Raw genomic sequence first — 20,598 nt, 5'->3', positions numbered from 1 at the left:
CTGTATTATTAACCGGCATCGCCACACTTATGATGCACAGCCAGTCTTAGAACTCCCGGACCTAGACGGATCACAGCAGGCGGTGGTTCCCATCCCCACGTGCAAAGCGGAATCACCTGTGGAGCTTTTGCGATATACTCCACTGGGGCCCCAAGCAGAGTTGTATTTTTCAAAAGCTCCACAGATATGCTGTGTAACCTGCGTTGAGGATCTGTGATAGAGGTTAAGTAGTAAGATGGAGGCCTTTGGAGTCTGGCACAGCTGGGTGCAATTCATGACTGCCGTGCACTTCCTGGGGCAGCCAGAAACGAGTTACTTAACCTCCCTGAAGATTGCTTTTCTTCAGTGTAAATGGGGCTAGCACCAGCTCCCTTGCTGAACTGTAGGGGGATCAAATGAGACAAGGTAAGGGATCCATAAATGCTTGTCATGCGTCGGGTGTGGACAGTGAGATCTGGAAGACCTCTTCCTGGCCTCTCTGCACACAGAGCTGCCACCTCCTACTCCTGGTCTTCGAATCCCTCCACAACCTCCATCAACACACACACTTACAAAGCAAGACCACCGTCTTCTCTTTGCTCTCAGCCTTTTGAATTCACCCTTATCTGCTATATTAAGTAGAACTCTGGTTTCCAATAATAAAAACAAAATCATATTAGCTTAAACCAAATGAGAGTGTATTATACAGTAGACAACAAGGAGGAATAGGAAAGCTATTAGGAATTAAGCAGCATTTTCTCTCCATTTCTGCCCTTCTCCATACATCTGTCTCATTGTTCTCTCTCTTTGCTTTACGTTTTTTTTTCTGCTTTCCAGAATATGGCCACTGTTACTTAAATTTACTCATTAAATGGTCCATCCAATAGAAAGACTGGATCACTCTTTCATTACCATTTTCAAATACCTGGGAAAGGAACGATGATTCGTGTCAGTTGCTTTCCAATCAATTGTAACTAGAAGGGACAGGGTCTCTTTGAACTAAAGTGGCTGCCAAGAGGAAGGAGATGCTGGTAGATGGCTGTAACACACTCTACTTTCCAATATGTTTAGGTTAAAACTTGAGTCAGTCAAGTCTTGACCAGGGCTTCTCAAAATTAATGTGCATTCAGATAACCTGGGGATCTTGTTAAACTGCAGATTCTAATTCAACATATCTGAGTTGGGTCCTGAGAGTCGGTATTTCTACTAAGCTCCTAAGAGATGCTGCTACTAGTGGTCTGTGAACCATGCTTTGAGTTACAAGACACCAGACTATAAGCTACATGAGGGTGAGGACTTTATCTATTTGGTTTACAACTCCATTCCTAGTGCCCAGAAAGTGAACACAATATTTATTGAAATTCCTTGTATAAAACCTTGTCTCCTTTTTACAGATAAAGCCTTAAATGAAGTCTGGCTTTTCCCCTAAGGCCTTTTCAAAGGCTCTCTCTCCATAACCCCAAATAACCATGAGGCATGGAAAAGAAAGACAGGATTCTTTGACTACTTTCAGGTTATTATTTAAATGTTCTCATATTTTAAAAACCTCCTTTAAAATTCATGTCTTCCCTCTACCCCTTCACAATGCCTTAACTTACTGACTTCCTAGGCAGTCCCCTCATTCACTGAAGGTTTGGCATCTAACAGCCTTCCATTCAGTCCCAAGCTATCATCATCATGGGTGACTTCAAAGGCCATGAACACTTGTATGTTCAAAGAATCCTTACCTCTAATGACTTTGATCCCCACACCACTTCAGCAATCCACCATCATGTTCATAACCCACACTTTGTCACCTCCTGGACCTGCTCCACCTGTGAAGTATTACATTCCAAAATCCTACCTTCTATCCTATCAACACTTTGACCTTAGCCAGATGTCCAGTCTCTCAGCTGTTCCACATTCTCACAAGCTATGAGCTTCCTCCTGGCTTCACCCTTTTCTATCTGGTCTAAACCCCCAAGAGATCAGAACTTCAGTCAAGGACCATTAGCCTCAAATTTCATATCCATTGCCATTCTATGATACTTGCCTTTCAAAATTTTAATTCTTGATCAGTCTGCCTTTTTCAGTTCCATACCAGTGATTCTGAGCATCAAATGCGTATAACATGGATCATTCAACAAATGATATTGATCTAATGAGGTTCACTGTTATTTTTCCACCTGGAAAAAATAATGTTGGGTTCCTACTTCACACTTTACACATAAATAAGTTACAGATAAATAACAACCTAAACAAAACAAAGCAAAACAAAAAGAAATATTAAAATCACTAAAAAGGGAGAAATTCTTTTATAATTTCCAAATTTGAAGGTTTTTCACATGACCCACATGGTACAAAACCCAGAAGCCATAAAAGACTGATAAAATCAACTACATACAAATAAAAAATTTTCTGTATGGCAGAAAGGAAGAGAGAAAGAGAAAGAAAGAAAAACATTATTTGTAAAATAAGTGACAAGGCCTAATTTTCTTTATGTAAAAGAGCTCCCACAATTCATTGAGACCAACAATCCAATAAAATGTGGTCAAAGGATATGAACAGCTCATAGAAAAGGAAATACAAATGGCTCAAACATATGGAAAGATACTCAGTGACATTCACACTAAGAGAAATGTAAATTACTACCATAATGAGGTGTCATTTTTCTCCTGATTAGCAAAAATCAAAAAGCTTGATTATACACTGTATTGGAAAAAGTAGGGAAACAGGCATAGCTATACAGTACTAATGGGGATACAAATTTTTGTTGTTGTTGTTGTTTTGGCTGCGTTGGGTCTTTGTTGCTGCGCGTGAGCTTTCTCTAGTTGCGGCGAGCGGGGGCTACTCTTCGTTGCGGTGCATGGGCTTCTCATTGAGGTGGCTTCTCTTGTTGCAGAGCATGGGCTCTAGGCGCGTGGGCTTCAGTAGTTGTGGCTCGCAGGTTCCAGAGCACAGGCTCAGTAGTTGTGGTGCACGGGCTTAGCTGTCCCGCAGCATGTGGGATCTTCCAGGACCAGGGCTCGAACCCGTGTCCCCTTCATTGTAGGCGGATTCTTAACCACTGCAGCACCAGGGAAGTCCGGAAACATATTGCTAAAAACTTCTGTGGAGGACAATTTGGCCAAAACTATCAGAAGTGTAAATGAGCATATCCTTTATCTCAGCAATCGCATGAACTTGTGTATATTCAAAAACATTCATCGTGGCAAAAAAAAAAAAAATAGAAATGTTAATAAGTGAGTAAATCATGCTATATACATACATTGAAATACTGTGTGTACATGTGTGTTTGTGAGAGAGACAGAAAGAGAGGGAGAGGTTTTATATGTGTTGATATAGAAAGATCTTCAGTATAAGTGGAAAAAAGCAAAGTGTTGGTATGGCAAATAGAAAAAGAAGAAAGAAAGAAAGAAAAACATCATTTGTACCTATGACAAGGGACTAATTTCCTTTATATAAAGAACTCCTACATATTTGAGGCATATGACAGAGGCAATATTACCGATCGGTGAGAAAGCATGGGCTATTCAATGAATCATAAAAAGAAGACTGATTATCCACATGGGAAAAAAGTAAGTAAAGTAAAACTAGATCATGGACATTCACATGCAAAAAAATGAATCTAGACACAGACCCTTCACAAAAATTAATCAAAATGGATCATAGACCTAAATATATAACACAAAACTATAAAACTCCTAGAAGATAACATAGGAGAAAACCTAGATAACCTTGGGTATAGTGGTGCCTTTTTAGATACAACACCAAACACACAATCCATGAATGAAATAAATGATAAGCTAGATTTTAATAAAATTAAAAACTTCTGCTCTGCAAAAGACATTATCAACAGAAATAGAAGACAAGCCATCAACTGGGAGAAAACATTTGCAAAAGATGAATCTGATACAGGACTGTTATCCAAAATACACAAAGAACTTTAAAACTCAACAATAAGAAAACAAACAACCTGATTTTAAAATGGACCAAAGACCTTAACAGACACCTCACCAAAGAAGATATACAGATGGCAAATAAACATATGAAAAGATGCTTCACATCATGTCATCAGGGAAATGCAAATTAAAACAACAATGAGATACCACTACACATCAATTAGAATGGCCAAGATCCAGATCACTGATAGCAGCACCAAATGCTGGAGAGGATGTGGAACAATAGGAACTCTCATACACTGTTGGTGGGAATGCAAAATGGTACAGCCACTTTGGAACAGTTTAGTGGTTTCTTACAAAACTAAACATACTCTTACCATATGATCCAGCAATCATGCTCCTTGGTATTTACCCAAAGGAGTTGAAAACTTATGTCCACACAAAAACCTGCACATGGATGTTTACAGCAGCTTGGAACATAATTGCCAAAACTTGGAAACAACCAGGATGTCCTTCAGTAGGTGAATGCATAAGTAAACTGGTATATCCAGATAACGGAATACTATTCAGTGCTTAAGAGAAAAAAAAAAGAGCTATCAAGCCACGAAAAGACATGGAGGAAGCTTAAATGCACATTACTAAGTGAAAGAAGCTAATCTGAAAAGGCTACTTACTATATGATTCCAACTATACGACATTCTGCAAAAGGTAACTATATGACATTATGGAGACAATAAAAAGGTCGTTGGTTGCCAGGGCGGGTGGAGAAATGATTAGGCATAGGCAAATCGCAGAGGATTTTTAGAGCAGTGAAAATATGATGTACGATGTTACAATGAAGGACATACGTCATTATTCATTTGTTCAAACCCATAGAATGTACAACACCAAGAGTGAACCCTAAGATAAAAACCATGGACTTCAGCTGATTATGATGTGTCAGTATAGGATGTAGGAACATCCTTGGTAAAAATGTACCTGGTGAGTGATGTTGATAACAGGGGAGACTATGCAGGTGTAGCTATAGGGAGTATTTGGAAAATCTCTGTATCTTCCTCTTAATTTTGTTGTAAAACAAAAATTGCTCTTAAAAAAAGTATGACAATTGGAAGTGTTATCAATGGTGTGGACGAACAGGAGCTCTCACCCTATGGGTAGGAGAAAATTGGTACAATCCCTAAGAAAAATATTGCAATGTCTAGTGAAATTGAAGCATTTAATCTCCAACTCAGGATTTCCATTTTTGGTTGCATCATCCAGAGAAGCCCTCTTATATGTATGATAATCATTATTGCAGCACTGCTGGTAATAGCAAAATATTGGGAACTTAAATGTCTACCAGCTCACCAATAGTAGAATGAATAAATTAGGGTATTTGTAAAATGCAATACTATAATTCAATAAGTATAATAAATGAGCATGAGGGATTATCAAAAACACCATGTTAAACAAAACAAACAAAAAAACCAACCTGCAAATTGCTTCATAATATGACGACATACTATGATGACACAGACGGTCCAGTTGTCCAGACTCCACGCTTCCGATGCAGGGGGCACGGGTTCCATCCCTGGTAAGGGAACTAAGATCCCACATGCAGTGCAGCCAAAGAAAAGAAAAAAAAAAAATAACCTGATGATACACATATATAAATTAACAACCTGTAAAACAATACTTTGTAATGCCTATGAATACACATATGTAGTGGAAGTATAAAGCATAAATGGGAAAGAACAACAACGAATTCTTGATGTTTATCTCTGAGAAGGAGGGAGGGCAATGGGATCAGAGAATTCACAGGAGCCTCAACTGTATCTATATATTTTTTAAATTGAAGTATAGCTGACTTACAATACTGTCTTAGTTTCAGGTGTACAGCACAGTGATGTGATTCAGTAGTTTTGCAGATTACATTCCATTATAGGTCATTATAAGAAAATGGGTATGATTTTCTGTGCTAAACCGTATATCCTTGTTGCTTATCTATTTTATATACAGTAGTTTGTACAATATCTGTTAATCCCATACCCCTAATTTGTCCCTCCCCCTTCTCTCTCCCCTTTGGTAATCACAGGCTTTCTGTATCTGAGTCTGTTTCTGTCTCGCATATACATTCATTTGTATTATTTTTTAGATTCCATGTATAAATGATAGCATATAATATTTGTCTTTCATTGTCTGACATTTCACTAAGCATAATATTCTCTAGGTCCACCTATGTGGCTGCAAGTGGCAGTATTTCATTTTTTATGGTTAATATTCCATTGTATATATACCACATCTTCTTAATCCAATTGTCTGTTGATGGGCACTTGGGTTGCATCCATGTCTTGGCTATTGTAAATGGTGCTTCTATGACCATTGGGGTGCATGTACCTTTTTGAATTAGTGTTATCATTTTTTCTGGATATATACCCAGGAGTGGAACTGCTGGATCATATGATAGTTCTATTTTTAGTTTTTTAAGGAAATTCCACACTGTTTTCCATAGTGGCTGCACCAATTTACATTCCCCATATTTCTTTCTTTAGAAAGATATACAGCAAATATAATTAATTTTAAGATTTGATAAAATTAGCTGTATGAAATGATAGAGTGAACAGAACACCCAGATGGGCATTTATTACCTTGACTATATTATTTGTATGATTGAAACAGTATGCAATTTAATAAAAATATTTAATTGGAATGAATGATAAAAGGTATGGTTGAAACATTTTTTAGAAACAAGATATTCATGGTCTCAGCATATCAAGCCACAGATTACTCATTGCAATGGGAAACAGAGAACCTTTACAACAGAGATGGTTTGTCAAATACTACCATAACCAAATGATCAAACAATATAATGGGACAAACTGATACGCACCTCCTGATATGACACGCTGAGGCATATCACCTGAATAATTGCAGTATTCTTGCCAAAAATGTTTAACCTGAATCTAATAAAGAAAAACCAAATACCCTTTTCAAAACAGCTAAAAAAAGTCAATGTTGTAAAAGACCCTCTCCTCCCCCAAAAGACAGAGGAACTGTTTCAGAATGAAGGAAGCTAAAGAGATAATTAAATGTAATGTGTGATAATTAAATCCTGGGTTTTAAAAAAAGTTCTAAAAGTACATTTTTGGGGCAACTGAGAAAATGTGAATATGGACTAAACATTAGAAAATATTGTTGGGAATCCCCTGGTGGTCCAGTGGTTAGGACTCCTCGCTCTCACTGCCAAAGGCCCAGGTTCAATCCCTGGTCGGGGAACTAAGATCCCACAAGCTGTGAGATACAGCCAAAAAAATTTAAAAAGGCAAACGTCTTTAAGTGTGATAATTGTATTGTGGTTAGGAAGGAAATATCCTTGTTCTTACCTGCTGAAATATTTAGTGATAAAGTGTCATGATGTCTATGACCTACTTTCAAATAGTTAAGGAAGCAAACCAGTATATATACACATAAAAAAAAGAGATAAAGCAAATGTGCAAAATGTTGATAACTGATGAAGCTAGGTGAAAGGCATATGGGTTCATTACTTTTCTTTCAACTCTTATGAAGATTCAAAGTTTGTCAAAATAAGTTGGGAAAACAATAGACAAATACTTAGAAAAGACTAGATTGTGTATGACTGCTTTTATAAATAGCTCAGCTAAAGCTCAGACAGCTATATTTAAACATCACTAATTTATCAAAACTAAAACACTAATAACTAGGAAGAAGGTACTCACCTCTTTTTGATTTTCTAATTCCACCAAACTAATTAACTCAGTAAAAACAACATATTAAGATCCTATATTTATTTAGTATTGTTGAGGAATAGATGAATCTACCTTTAAATGCTAAAACTTTTTTAAACAAGCCATCTAAAATCTCCTTCAATCTTCTTTGCTTTGCCGAAGAGCACATGCTGCATCCAGTAGCCTCTCTCCACGCCCCAGGGAACAGTGCTGAGTCAGGCGGCGTGTGCCTCGAGTGCTAGCCTCTCCCCGTCGTATTTATTACACAAACAGCATTTCTGGTCAGTCTTTTAAGTAGCATACGTGCAGCTGCAATCCTTCCTTCTTCTCCCTCCCACACACTTCTCCACTGCCCTAACTTTTGACCCCCAGTCTGCTGTAATTTTGGAAGAAATGATGGGAAAACAAAATAAAGAAACTTAGTAAATCCCAAATCTTAACTAATTCCAAATTAGCTAATATCTCTGTCCTGCAGAAGGCTTCACACTTCAGAGGTTTATAAGATGCTTTGAATCTGTGCCCCAGGCTCTTTTTGATTATTTCTGTGTTCATGCCTGTGTTCCACATGATAAAGTTTACCATATGCCTCACCAGTGGAGCAACAGTCAGTATTACTATATCTGGGACCAGTTAATTATTCATTCACATCCCTCTAAGAATGCTATTTATTAACAGGATGCTTTCCAGCTAAGGCTTGATATTTATAAGTGGTAGGCAGTAGATTAATTTCAAAATACAATAACAATGACAAAGCCTTTTATAAATGCTTAAAAAGCCATGGAAATTTTATTATAAGATTAAGGGAAACAAACCCGTAACACCACAGAACTAAGTGTTAATTTTCTGCCACTACCTGAGAGTCAAGACTCTTTTCTCTCTCAGCAGTCTCTTCTATATATCAGGCTGAAATAATTTTTGGCTGGAAACGGGAAAACGGACTTTCAGATGAGGTAGTCACGTGCACATAAATACTATCGGGCAAGAAATAGAGTGGTGATTGGGTAAATTCTTTTTCTCTAACTGCAGCCATCCTATTAACTATATGAGAAATACAGGCAGATGATTTATTTGAAAAGTTCCACAAATATTTTAAGGAACAAATGCAAGTGATTATTTTGTCATTTACACGCAGAAAAGAAAAAATAATTTTAGTAAAGAGATGGCTTGACTTTAAAGAGCATTATCATAAAAAGTGTAATGTAGCTACAAAGAGAGAAAAAATTAGAATTTTCAGACTATGCCTTTAATTTAGCATTCCGAATAATACCCCTGGGGGAAAACCATCACTGTGGAAGGATTATTTGTTGAATTCCAGATAATATTGACCATTTTATCTAGAAGATAAAACTTCAAGAGACTGACCACATATTTGTTTTTTTAAAAAGTATTTATTTATTTATTTATTTTTACCAGTGAGGACGAAACCAGGCAAAGAAGTTTACAGAAAAGAAGTCCATATATAAAGAAAGAAATAGCAAAATATCTTTTGGTCATAATTTAGAAAGAAACTATAAAAAGGAGACAGTTTTCCCCAATTCCTCTCTTCCTCAGAAGAGCATACACACAGGCTCTCAGTTCCGTGATATCCTCAGCAAGCCTCGGATACGTCTGACAAGAGCTTGTATGAAACTATAGCGAGATCGAACTTTTGAATACAATCCTTCAATGTCCAGAAGTTTCTTTTGTAGTGATTCTCCAAAAGCACTGATGGCATCAGCCTGAAGCTACAGGTAACACAGGTGACATTTCATTATTAAGTAGTCTCAAATACTTCTTTTATTCTATGTCTTCCTATTTAAAATACCTTTGAATTTTTGTAATGTGGTCCTTTCCCATGTGCCAGATTAACTCAACATTCACATTTTCCACCCTAGAATTTATTGGTATGATACTAATGTTTTTCCTTCTTTCCCTTGTTGTATAAATGTGTAAAACTTAAAATTTGCTTTAAATAGCAATAACTGTTGATATACGGAGTTTCCAGATCATGATGCCTACCCTTACTGAACCCTTACTATGTTCTAGGCTCTACCCTACGAGTCTCACACATGAAGCCTCATTTAATTCTGACAAAATGCTTACAGGTTGAATTATCATTCCCATTTCTGAGCTGAGGAAATGGAGGCTCAGAAGCTAAGTAAATTGCTCTGAGTCATGTAGCTAATAGGTGGCTACACTAGAATTCAAACTTGAAAACTATTATCTTACTAATATACCAGTCTTTCCCTTTTTACTTTCAAAAAAAAAAAAAAAAGAGTATGAGAATAGAACCTTACCTGGTCTATATCATGTTGGCTCACTATAGTCAGCCCACTTCTAAAATCCAGATTGCTTTCTGAAGCGAAGGAATCTAGAGATAAAGACACAGTCAAACCAGCTTTGCAGGTGTGTGTCTACTACACAATGGAAGAAACTGATGGCAATGAACCACAGTGCCGTGAAAAGCATGGGTCAAGACTGAGAACTCTATTTCAGCTTTCAGTAAATGGAAGCCCCTACGAAGCATTTCGCTGTTCTAGGCCAGGGTTCTCTCCCTTATTGGGTCCTAAGGGATCCAATACACGCTCATCAGTCACAGAAGGTCCCTCGAGCAACAAGGATCTTGGCCTAGGCGGACCCATTTCCATTCTTCTGGAAAATTATCTGTGACCAGAGGACTCTGGACCTGGGTCAGCCATTAACTGCAAGAAGCTGAGGAGCAGCTGAAGGCAGCCTCTACAATGCTCTTGCGCTCCACACAACTTCCCATGGACAGAAGGGAAAATACAAAACACAGCTATGCCTAGCAACTAAGCAACTCTTGATTACCTAGTCCACCCTTAGTAACCTGAACAGTAAAAAGTAGATTAAATGTAACTAGTTTTTTAAGGTGCTAAAATCTATAGGCGTTTATGGTTCACTAATTTTCAGAATAAAGTTTACCTTGCAGTCTTCTGCTTTTAAGTAAGGTCCTGGAGGCAAATAAGGAATCTTGAGAATCCGTGGGTGTGCAATGTAACAAGTAGTACTCCAGATGGCGCCAGAGAATAAACAGGCAGGTCTCTATGATAACTATAGAGGAGAGCTCAGATTAAAGGAAAACAATCTCGTCACATGATTTTGCAAAACAGTTTCTGAGGGCTTCCCTGGTGGCGCAGTGGTTGAGAGTCGGCCTGCCGATGCAGGGGACACGGGTTCGAGCCCTGGTCCGGGAAGATCCCACATGCCGCGGAGCAGCTAAGCCTGTGCGCCACAACTACTGAGCCTGCGCGTCTGGAGCCTGTGCTCCGCAACAAGAGAGGCCGTGACAGTGAGAGGCCCACGCACCGCGATGAAGAGTGGCCCCCGCTCGCCACAACTGGAGAAAGCCCTCGCACAGAAACGAAGAACCAACACAGCCATAAATAAATAAATAAATAAATAAATAAATATTTAAAAAAAAAAACAGTTTCTGAGCAGGCGGGAAAAGAAGAGACTGCACCATTCAGTGATGTACCACAGCCTCAGTCTAATAAACTGGACGTAAGGTCCCTCCAGAAAGCAGCAAGATGTGCTGAGAGGAAGCGGGTGGAAACCGTGGGATGCTGTGCCAGCATAGCCTTCAGTGTCCTTGTCTCCTGTCCGGACAGAAAGTGTCTGTGTATATTATGAGGATTACTAGTTACTCTAAAAGGTAAGAAAAATATTTTCAATTTAGAAATATATCACACATTTAACTAGAAAAAAACTAACAGTAATTATGTCCCCTTCCATATGATTCTGATACACAAATAATGTGAAAATAAGTAAACAGTTCCCACATTTGAAAATTCTCTTAAAGGTCACCCTTCAAGCCCCACTATGATTCCATTAAGGATACAAGAACAAAGGGAGAGCAGTTTAGCTCGATTGTTGATCAGCTTCACCAAACGCCGCCTTGCTAGAACATATTTCTGGGTAGTGGAGATTTTATCAACACCAGCAGGCATCACAGACTGACACAACTAAGAAAAAAAACAAACACAGTATTAAGAATGACATATATTGTAACAAAAATTTAATGAAAATCTATATACTATAAGTAGTCACTTGTGATACGTACTGTGAAAAACATTCAAATAAATTTAAACATCCTTGCAGACAAGAGTTAATTATCTAATTAGGAAGCTAGTAATTTTAAAAAACGAGAGCCGAAGAAGCAGTTGAATTCACAAATGAACGTTCATCTGCTGCTTTTTGAAAGTCCAGTCCCTGAAACAGACATTTCCAACCTGCTGATGGGCCAACCAATCCTGAATTTCTTGTCAAATTAAAACAAAACAAAACAGTGGGATTTCCAAGCAGTTAGTGTCACAATGCCACGTGGAGAATTTCTATAACAGCTGTCAGGTATCTTCTGAAGAAAATGTGAATTAGACTTGTAGAGCGTAGTAAATACATGATCATCAACCAGAACGTCCCCTGATCCCTTCTCCATCTGGCATACTTGCAAGCACAATGGGTCAATTTAACGTGCAGACACTGGGTTTGGCAGCAGGTGTTCTGCAGTGGGACTGGTGGAGTGCCACACGCTTTACTGTGATGCTGCAGCTCCTTCTGCGCCTACTAGCATCACCCAGGAGCTGTGCACGAAGGGGAAGGACTGCCGGGTGTAAACCACACAATTTCAGGGATTACCTGAACCCAGTCAATAACACCTGCCTCAACCTGTACTTGCTAGCTGTGTGGCTTTGGATAAGTTAGTCAATCTTTCAGTGCCTCACTTGCTCATCTGAGAAATGGGAGACGCAACAATATCTGCCTAAGGTATTCAGGTAGAATATGTAACTCATGGCTTGGCACATCATAAACTCTCAATAAATGTCCCCTAGAATTATAAGAATGGTAAAAGGGAGTAGGCTCTGACTACTCTTAAGAGTGACACGGTGTTTTTCAGAAAACCTGGTGTGAACCAGGAATGGCTCAACATGCAGGCTGCCACAAAAGACACCACGAAGCTTCAGCACTGGCCAAGGGAAGCCTTATAGCTCAGCTGTGCCAAATGGAAAGAAAGGCAGGCTACTTAGAGAGCAGGCCCAGTAACTCAGCATCTTTAGCTACAAATAAGTGCCAGGGTATGATACTGGATCATTGAGAGAAGGCAGTCAAGTCTGATACGCCATCTCATTTGTCTGAAAAATTCACTTAACAGATACTGAAAATGCTGAAGGAACAGAGACATCTTACCTAAGGAATCACTTCTAACTGAAAAAACATCTGCACCTAAGTTTCTCAGCCCAGATTTTTAGAGTATAAATTACCAAACTCTTTATTCAAAGGCCAGCTGCTGAAATTTCTACTGAATAGCAGGTGGTTTTCTTGAACAGGTACAACTTCCTGTCACTCAGTCAAGAGTTTCTATGCTCATGAGGTGTGGTGCTTAGGTGAGGAACTCTTCTTCAAGCCACACAGAGCTCTGAGTCATTGTAATTCCTTTCATCTCACTGCATGCATCATCTTTACCTACAAGTCTGACACCAGACCCCTGGTCCTTACCAGTAAAAACAATGGCTTCTCAAAAGTCTCCATCGCTTGGGACTTCCCTGGTGGTCCAGTGGTAAAGAATCTGCCTTACAATGCAGGGGGCACAGGTTCCATCCCTGGTCAGGGAACTAGGATCCCACATGCCACGGGGCAGCTGTGCCCACACGCCACAACTGCTGAGCTCGTGCGCCTCAACTGGAGAGCCTGCATGCCACAAACTGCAGAGCCCAGGTGCTCTGGAGCCCACAAGCCACAACTAGAGAGAGAAGGCCTGCACGCCACAATGAGAGAGGCCTGCACACCACAACGAAGAGCCCGAGTGCCGCAACTAAGACCCGACACAGCCAAAAGTAAATAAAATAAATAATAAATCTTTAAAAAATAAAAGTATCTACCGCTCATTATAAGATTTATACCTCTTTTATCTCATCTGGAGGAAGTTGCTCCACGTTCTGTAGCTTGTTGACACTCCGTCGATGACTGTCGTAATAGCTGAAGAAATCATTAGCGCTCTGTTTCAGCAGGTAGACAATAATGCCCAAACCAGGTAGGCGCCAGTATGGAACCACTGGAGCTTGGGTATCTAATAGAGTTGATAAAAAAACAATGTTCTACTTATAGCCATTTTATATGAATCTCAAATGACCTGTTTTTTTAAAAAAAGGAAAGCCCAGGAATTTAAGGGCATGTAAACTATTATTAAAACCAATCCAAGACTACTTTTAAATACCATTGACAGTTCAAAGGAGTGGTTAGGAGCTACTGTAATGAGGTAGGTACATAAGGCTGGAGCCTTGAGACAATAAGGAAATCTGGCTGATGGACACTGAGACAGCTTACCCTTTACTGGGTGAAGACCTCTTTGAGAACTCTATGGAAGTTATAAACCTTTACACCCATCTCTCCACCAACCCCCACCCCGTGCACACAAATACAGTTTATAGTTTCCTGACCCCAGGTGAATAACTCCTGCCTCGCCCTGTGGCTCTACTTATATGGACTCATTTCCAGTCTGCATCTTTCTGGTTGCTGAGTTCCCAGATCAAAGTTATTCTTCCAAAGAGACAAGGAGAATACTAACAAATAGTTAAAAAAAAGATAATTAAATTTAAAGTTTAATAAGTCTTCTACCACAATAACTCCATTTGGATAGCAAAACAAAATGATCTGCCTTTTACTTGACGACTTTCTGATGAAGGTATAAAAGAAAAATGTGATGTTGGAAAAGTTGTTTGTAGAGGGAAGAAAAACTAGGCAAGCAATAATGTTACTATTCTATTGATAGAGATGGTTTGTGTGGTACAAGTAAAGCAATTTCCTCTTGTGACTGAGGGATTTCTTTGAGAAACACCTTGGCAATTTCAGGTTTAATATGGAGATAAACTTTGTTTAATGGCCCCAACTGCCATGAATACTGAAGGAGAGATCTACATTTGCTTTCTTCACTGTCACCCCCTTGAACTTTGCTCCAAAGTCCGATCTCATAGACCTTCATGTGGAGGGGAGAAGAGAGAAGAGTCCCTTGTCAGTGGATTCTGCCACCAAAAAAATATCCTATACTCATCTGATTTGCCAATTCTCCTTCACCAGTCTCAGTGAAGATGCGACAATCTTTATGATACAGGTCATCACAGAGAGCCTTCTTCTAGTGAAATTAGGTACGCTGGTCCCCAGACAACATTTGTGTGACCTCAACTTGGTAGGAAGCTATCCATAAGTACGATGGTCTAATGCTGAGAGTATTCCAAATCACTTCAGGAGTTCTTATATACTAACTTGCTAAAGCCTAGAAAATATTAGAGCACTCAGAGGCACCAGAATTAGACATCAGATGAGGATGGCTCATGAGATATTTAACTACAGAAACAGATTCTGCATAAAAGACCATGAAGTCAAAGAAGTAGAAGTGCTACAGGAAAGGGTCCCTTGATCACAAGTAATAGTAAATACACTAGAGGATAACAATAATACAAGAGCAATAATAAGAATAATAATAGCTAACATTGATGTCATGCCAAGCACCAGGCACTGTTCTAAAGCACTTTACACATATTAACACATTTAATCCTTACAATAATTCATCAGAGGGAGCTTGTTATTACTTCCACTTTATAGACAAGGAAACTGAGGCACAAAGAGATAAGTCATTTTTCTTAAGTCACTTGTAGCACTGGGATTTAAATCCAGGCAGTTCATCATCAGTCTGTGCTCTTAACCACAAGGTTAAACTATCTCTCTATAACTAAATATTCTAGAACCTGCCAGATACCTACCCATTCATATGTCTAGAATTGGCAGAGAAGAATATGCTTATTAACCCTTAAAAAAGTCTGAAGAAAAATAAAGACCAATTTATAAGGTTTCATAAAGTTCATCTTTAAGTATTAAAGATCAAAAATTGACATGGTATGCAAAAGATTGGCTCAAAATGAAAAGAAACTAACGAAATTTTAATAATTATTAGTGATATTAATGTTTTGAAGAATAAATGACAAAATTACAATTTTGTTTGAAAAATCTTATGCTCAGGTTAAATTTGTTTTAAAAAGTTAGATTCAAAGGGGAAGAAAAGGATTGCCCTCTTGAGGCAGAGTTAGAGGTCTACATCAAGCTACAGACCTACAGGGATTAGTAAACAGATTCATGCTCATTTACAAACTCCCAGACAGAAAGGGGACACAGCAGGTTAAATGTCACTGCTACGTGGTAGGAAAACCACTCTTCTGAATGAAAAGGGGTCTTTGAGTAGGATTCCCAATCATTCCATGCCCCTCCAAGTGAAGAAGACCTCCTTTTTCCTATTTGCTGAGCCACCTGAACTAGCACTTTTCCCTCATGCTGGTGAGGCTGCACCTTTGTAGTCTAGTGATCTTCCTGGCAGCAAACTTTTTGAATATAGGAGAAAGCTAGAACTATGTAGAATTAATTTGCTTAACTAGAACTGTGTAGAATTAATTTGCTTAACTAAGTCAAAGAAATTGTTTTATATATCCAGTTTGAATGATTTAAGCACTTTACTCCATAAAATATTACTATAAATCTTTATAGTTACTTCCTCAATTTCTTTAAGACATACTCTCACCCAAGGCTACTCCAAATGAATCACTGAATGACAGGTATTTTTAAGTAAAGGTATCTTATTAGGTTTTAAGAACTTCTGCTTCCAAATATGTCAAACTAAGACCATACCAGACAACGGCCCACTCCCTGCTCACAGCAGAAAATAAAAAACCTAGACATAACACAAAAAATAACTACCTAAAGTTACCAAAGTAAACAGAAGCAGACAGACGCTGGTAGGGAGTGCAGACGCACTGGAAAGAGGGCAGATGGAACCTGTACAACTCTAAGCTCCCAGCTCATGGCCTTCGGCCTGGGGCTAAGTACACCCAGCAGTAGCACAAGCAACACAATGCAGAAGCAGGAGTGCTGATGGAAAAGGCACAGTCATTCACGCCTGACAAACCAAAAAAGGAGCAGCTGAGAAGCCGGGAAACCATGACCAGTGAAGAGAGTTTTAGGGGACTGCCAGAAGAGCAGAGAGGGGATCCCTATGGCCACCCACATCGCTAACTGACCCCTGAACCATGCAGGCAACACACTCAAAACATCTCAGCTAAAGGCAAAGGACATAAACTGGCGCAGCACCTGTCACCCAAGAATCAGTGTTCACGGGTCAAAATAGCCAAGGTAACTGAGCCAAAACAAAAGAAAAACACCATACAGGGAAAAAATAATGGCATCTAGAACCTTCAAACCTTTGTAACGTCAAGTATACAATTTTAAATACCCAACATATAAACAACTAAGAAAATGGAACACATTCTCAAGAGACAAGGATACCAAGCAAGTCTAATCCCTGATAAACCAGATGTTGGTAACTAATGAATGAGCGTTTTAAAGTAGCTCTTATAACTATCCTAATTGAGGGAAAACAAACAATGAAAACATAGTTAATCTCAGTAGAGAAAATAGAAATGAGATAAGAGAATCAAACAAAAATTATAAAACTGAAAAATACAATTTCTGAAATAAAAAAAATTCACTGGATATATTTTGCCAAATAGAGCTTATTGAGGAAAGAATAAGTGAACTTGAAGATAGAGCAACTGAAGTGGTCAAAAGGCACAAACGTCCAGTTTTTAGATAAATAAGCACTAGGGATGTAATGTACCATGCAATAAATATAATTCACACTGCTCTATGTCATGCATAAAAGTTGTTAGGAGAATAAATCCTAAGGGTCCTCATCACAAGGAAAAGAATTTTTCCCCTTTTATTTTGTATCTGTATGAGATGATGGATGTTCACTAAACTTACTGTGAAATCATTTCATGATGTGTGTAAGTCAGATCATTATGCTGCACACCTTAAACTTATACAGTGCTGTGTGTCAACTATATCTCAATAAAACTGGAAGAAAAAAATTCCAGTCTTCAATTATCTGTAAATATAGTTGCTAACGTAAAATTTACATATTCATATGATACCAAAATATAAACAAAAAATTACAAGGAGGAATGGTTGCAAAAAATAAATGATCTGCCCATTACATTTACCTTCAGGGCCTTGAAATCATGCTAACATACATAAACTGTAATGCAACTTTACATGAGATAGTAAATCAAATAATAAAAAAGTATAGCAAATGTTCTCATCCTATTTCTTATAAATAAAGAGCATTACAAAAAAAACCCCATAGTATCAAATCATCTAATATATGTTTGAAGAGAATGGGGCTGAAAATATTTGAAGAAAAAAGTCAAAATTTCCCCCAAATTGATAAAACAAAGAAATGTATAGATAAAAAATTCTCAACAACACTAAACGGAATAAAAACAAAGATGCCCACACCAAGGCACGTAACAGTCAAACTGTTTAAAGAGGAAGAGCACATCTCAAGAGCAGCAACAGAAAAACAACACTTTACATATAGAGGAACAATATTCCCATCAATGACTGACTTCTCATGAGAAATCATGGAAGACAAAAGAAAGTGAAACCATATCTTTAAAGTACAGAAAGCACAAAACTACCAGCTCAGAATTCTATATCCAGCAGAATTATCCTGCAAGAATGAAGGCAAAATCAAGACATTTTCAATAAAAGAAAATTAAGAGAATTCATCACTAACAGACCCATACTTATGTAAGAAATTTTTCGGCCTGAAGGGAAATGACACCACGTGGAAACTCTGATCATTGAGAAAGAATAAAGAGCATCAAATGTGTTTAATATCTAAATAAATGCAAAAGACTATTTTTTTCTTTTTTACCCTTTTGTTCTTTACTTATAAAGCATTAAATTGTTTGATATAAAAATTATTGTCTAAGGGAATTTATAGTGTATGTAGATGTAATACATGTAACAATTACAACATAAAAGAAGGGGGGAATGTGGGCCTATACAGTTGTAAGAGTTGTAAATTTTGAATGAAGTGGTACTATTTAACAATAAACAGGCTGTGAAAAACTATGGCAACTCCTAAAAAAAAAATAATACAAAGAAGTGTAGGTAAAAACCCGATGGTAAAATTAAAATCAAATTCTATAAAACAGATTTTTTTTAAAAGCAGGTAAGGAAAAACAAAAACAAAAAAACAGAGAAAGGAGGTAGAAAGCAAATAATAAGTAGAAAACAATTAAATGATAGACCCAAATCCAATCATATCAATAATTACATTAAATATTAAAGGACTAAACACACCACTAAAAGCAGAGATAGTCAAAATGGATTAAAGAAAAAAAGACTCAACTCTCTGCTGTGTACAAGAGATGCACTTTAAACATAAAAACATGGATAGGATGAAAATAAATGGACAGAAAGAAATAAACCATGTAAACCATAAGCATAAGATATTTTGAAAAAGAAGAACAAAGCTAGAGGATTTATACCACCTGATTTCAAGACTTACTGTTGATATAAAGCTATTGAAGAATAAGTATATAAAGACAGTGTGTATAAAGTATATAAAGACAGTGTGGTATTAAGAGAAAGAACATACAGATAAATGGAACAGAATCGAGAGTCCAAAAATAAACCCAAATTTATGTGGTCAATTGGTTTTTGAGAAAAGGTATCAAAGTAATCCAAACAGAAAAAGATAATCTTTTCAACAAATGGTACTAAAACTGGACACAGGCTCATCACTAGTCATCAAGGAAATGCAAATTAAAATCACAGTGAGATATAACAACACAACCACTAGAATGGCTGACAAACCAAGCATTGGCAAGGATGTGGATCAGCTAGAACTCTTATACATGGCTGGTGGGAATGCAAAATGATTGTACTTTGTAAAACAGAATGGCAGTATCTTATTTAGTTAAACATACCACAGAAGCCAGCAATTGCATTCTTAGGCATTTAATCAAAAGATATGAAAACATTACGTCCACATAAAGATTTATATCCAAATATTCATAGTAGCATTATTCACAATAGCTAAAAATCTGGAAATAACCCAAATGTCTATCAACTAGTGAAGAGATATATTATGGTATATTTTTAATATGGAATACCAGCCAGAAATAAAAAGGAACAAAATAGTAATACACACATGGATGGATTTCAAAAACACTGAGCTAAATGAAAGAAGTCGAAACACAAAAGACTACATATTGTATGAGTCCATTTATATAAAATTTTGGAAAAGGCAAAATAATAGACACCTTGACCAGGGGCCAAAGGAAACAATCACATGCAAAGGGACAAGAAGAAACTTTTAAGGATGAGGGAATTATTCTATATTTTGGTTGTGGTAGTGGTTACACACTGCATAAAATTACAAAAAGTACTCAAACTGTACACCTAAGATGGGTGAATTTTGTTGTATGTAAATAAAAAACCTCAATAAAAAAAATTTTTCTTAATCCCACTTGCTAGGACATTTTATAATGGAGTTAGACAAACAAGAGTTCTTAGCATAACATATTTTTTTCATAATATTATTCTATTAAATAGATATTTTATGTGATTAAGCAATTTTCAGAGAAAATAAGACCCTGAAGACGATGAAAATGTGACAAAATGATTCACAGAAATCTCAAACAAAAGGTTTCTTGAGATCACCACCAGTCCATCACAATACAACCACCAAGATCCAAACGGGCTTTGGCTTTTGGATGTCCCATGGGACAAAAGCTTTAACCAATCCATAATCTGGCCTCATATTCCTAATCTTTCCTACTGGGTCACTAGGGGATCATAGGCTACATCAGCTTACTAAGTATCGAAATTTTACTTTGCTATGTTACAGAAATTTGGAGCTGAATACAAAACCCAACTGACACACTAAATTCAGCTTAACATGATTTAACATACAAACTGTCTATTTTCATACTTTTCACCTGGCTAGTTTACTCTCCAATCCTAGAGCCTTTAGGCTCTCACACGCTACATAAAACTATACTCTCCCCACATGGCTCTTCCAGATTCATCCTCAGAAAATCGCAAATTTCTCTATTCTTTCCAGTTCTCCAGCTGTATCCACAGGTTCGACAAAAGTACCTCCTCATCACTCCTTCTTAAAG

General features: G+C 37.6%; 1 protein-coding gene across 2 annotated transcripts in view; it reads right to left on the bottom strand.

The window, feature by feature from the left end:
• Positions 1 to 8,953: 8,953 nt before the first annotated feature.
• NUP205 (nucleoporin 205) overlaps positions 8,954 to 20,598 on the bottom strand; it is an 85,984-nt gene continuing 74,339 nt past the window's right edge. Inside the window, exons 39-43 of one of the 2 annotated variants that reach the window (XM_082398056.1) lie at positions 13,483 to 13,649; positions 11,424 to 11,547; positions 10,508 to 10,636; positions 9,862 to 9,935; positions 8,954 to 9,309 (exon numbers count right to left, since the gene is read on the bottom strand). In XM_082398056.1, the coding sequence (XP_082254182.1) occupies positions 9,157 to 9,309; positions 9,862 to 9,935; positions 10,508 to 10,636; positions 11,424 to 11,547; positions 13,483 to 13,649 (647 nt within the window). In that variant the 3' untranslated portion in view covers positions 8,954 to 9,156. Of the gene's footprint in view, positions 9,310 to 9,861; positions 9,936 to 10,507; positions 10,637 to 11,423; positions 11,548 to 13,482; positions 13,650 to 20,598 lie in introns of those variants that run through there. The other variant, XR_014246364.1, reaches the window with a different exon arrangement.

The sequence above is a fragment of the Balaenoptera borealis genome (assembly GCF_965194805.1).
Source record: "Balaenoptera borealis genome assembly, chromosome: 7".
Lineage (NCBI taxonomy): Eukaryota > Metazoa > Chordata > Mammalia > Artiodactyla > Balaenopteridae > Balaenoptera > Balaenoptera borealis.
This window is presented reverse-complemented; position numbering and strand designations above follow the sequence as displayed.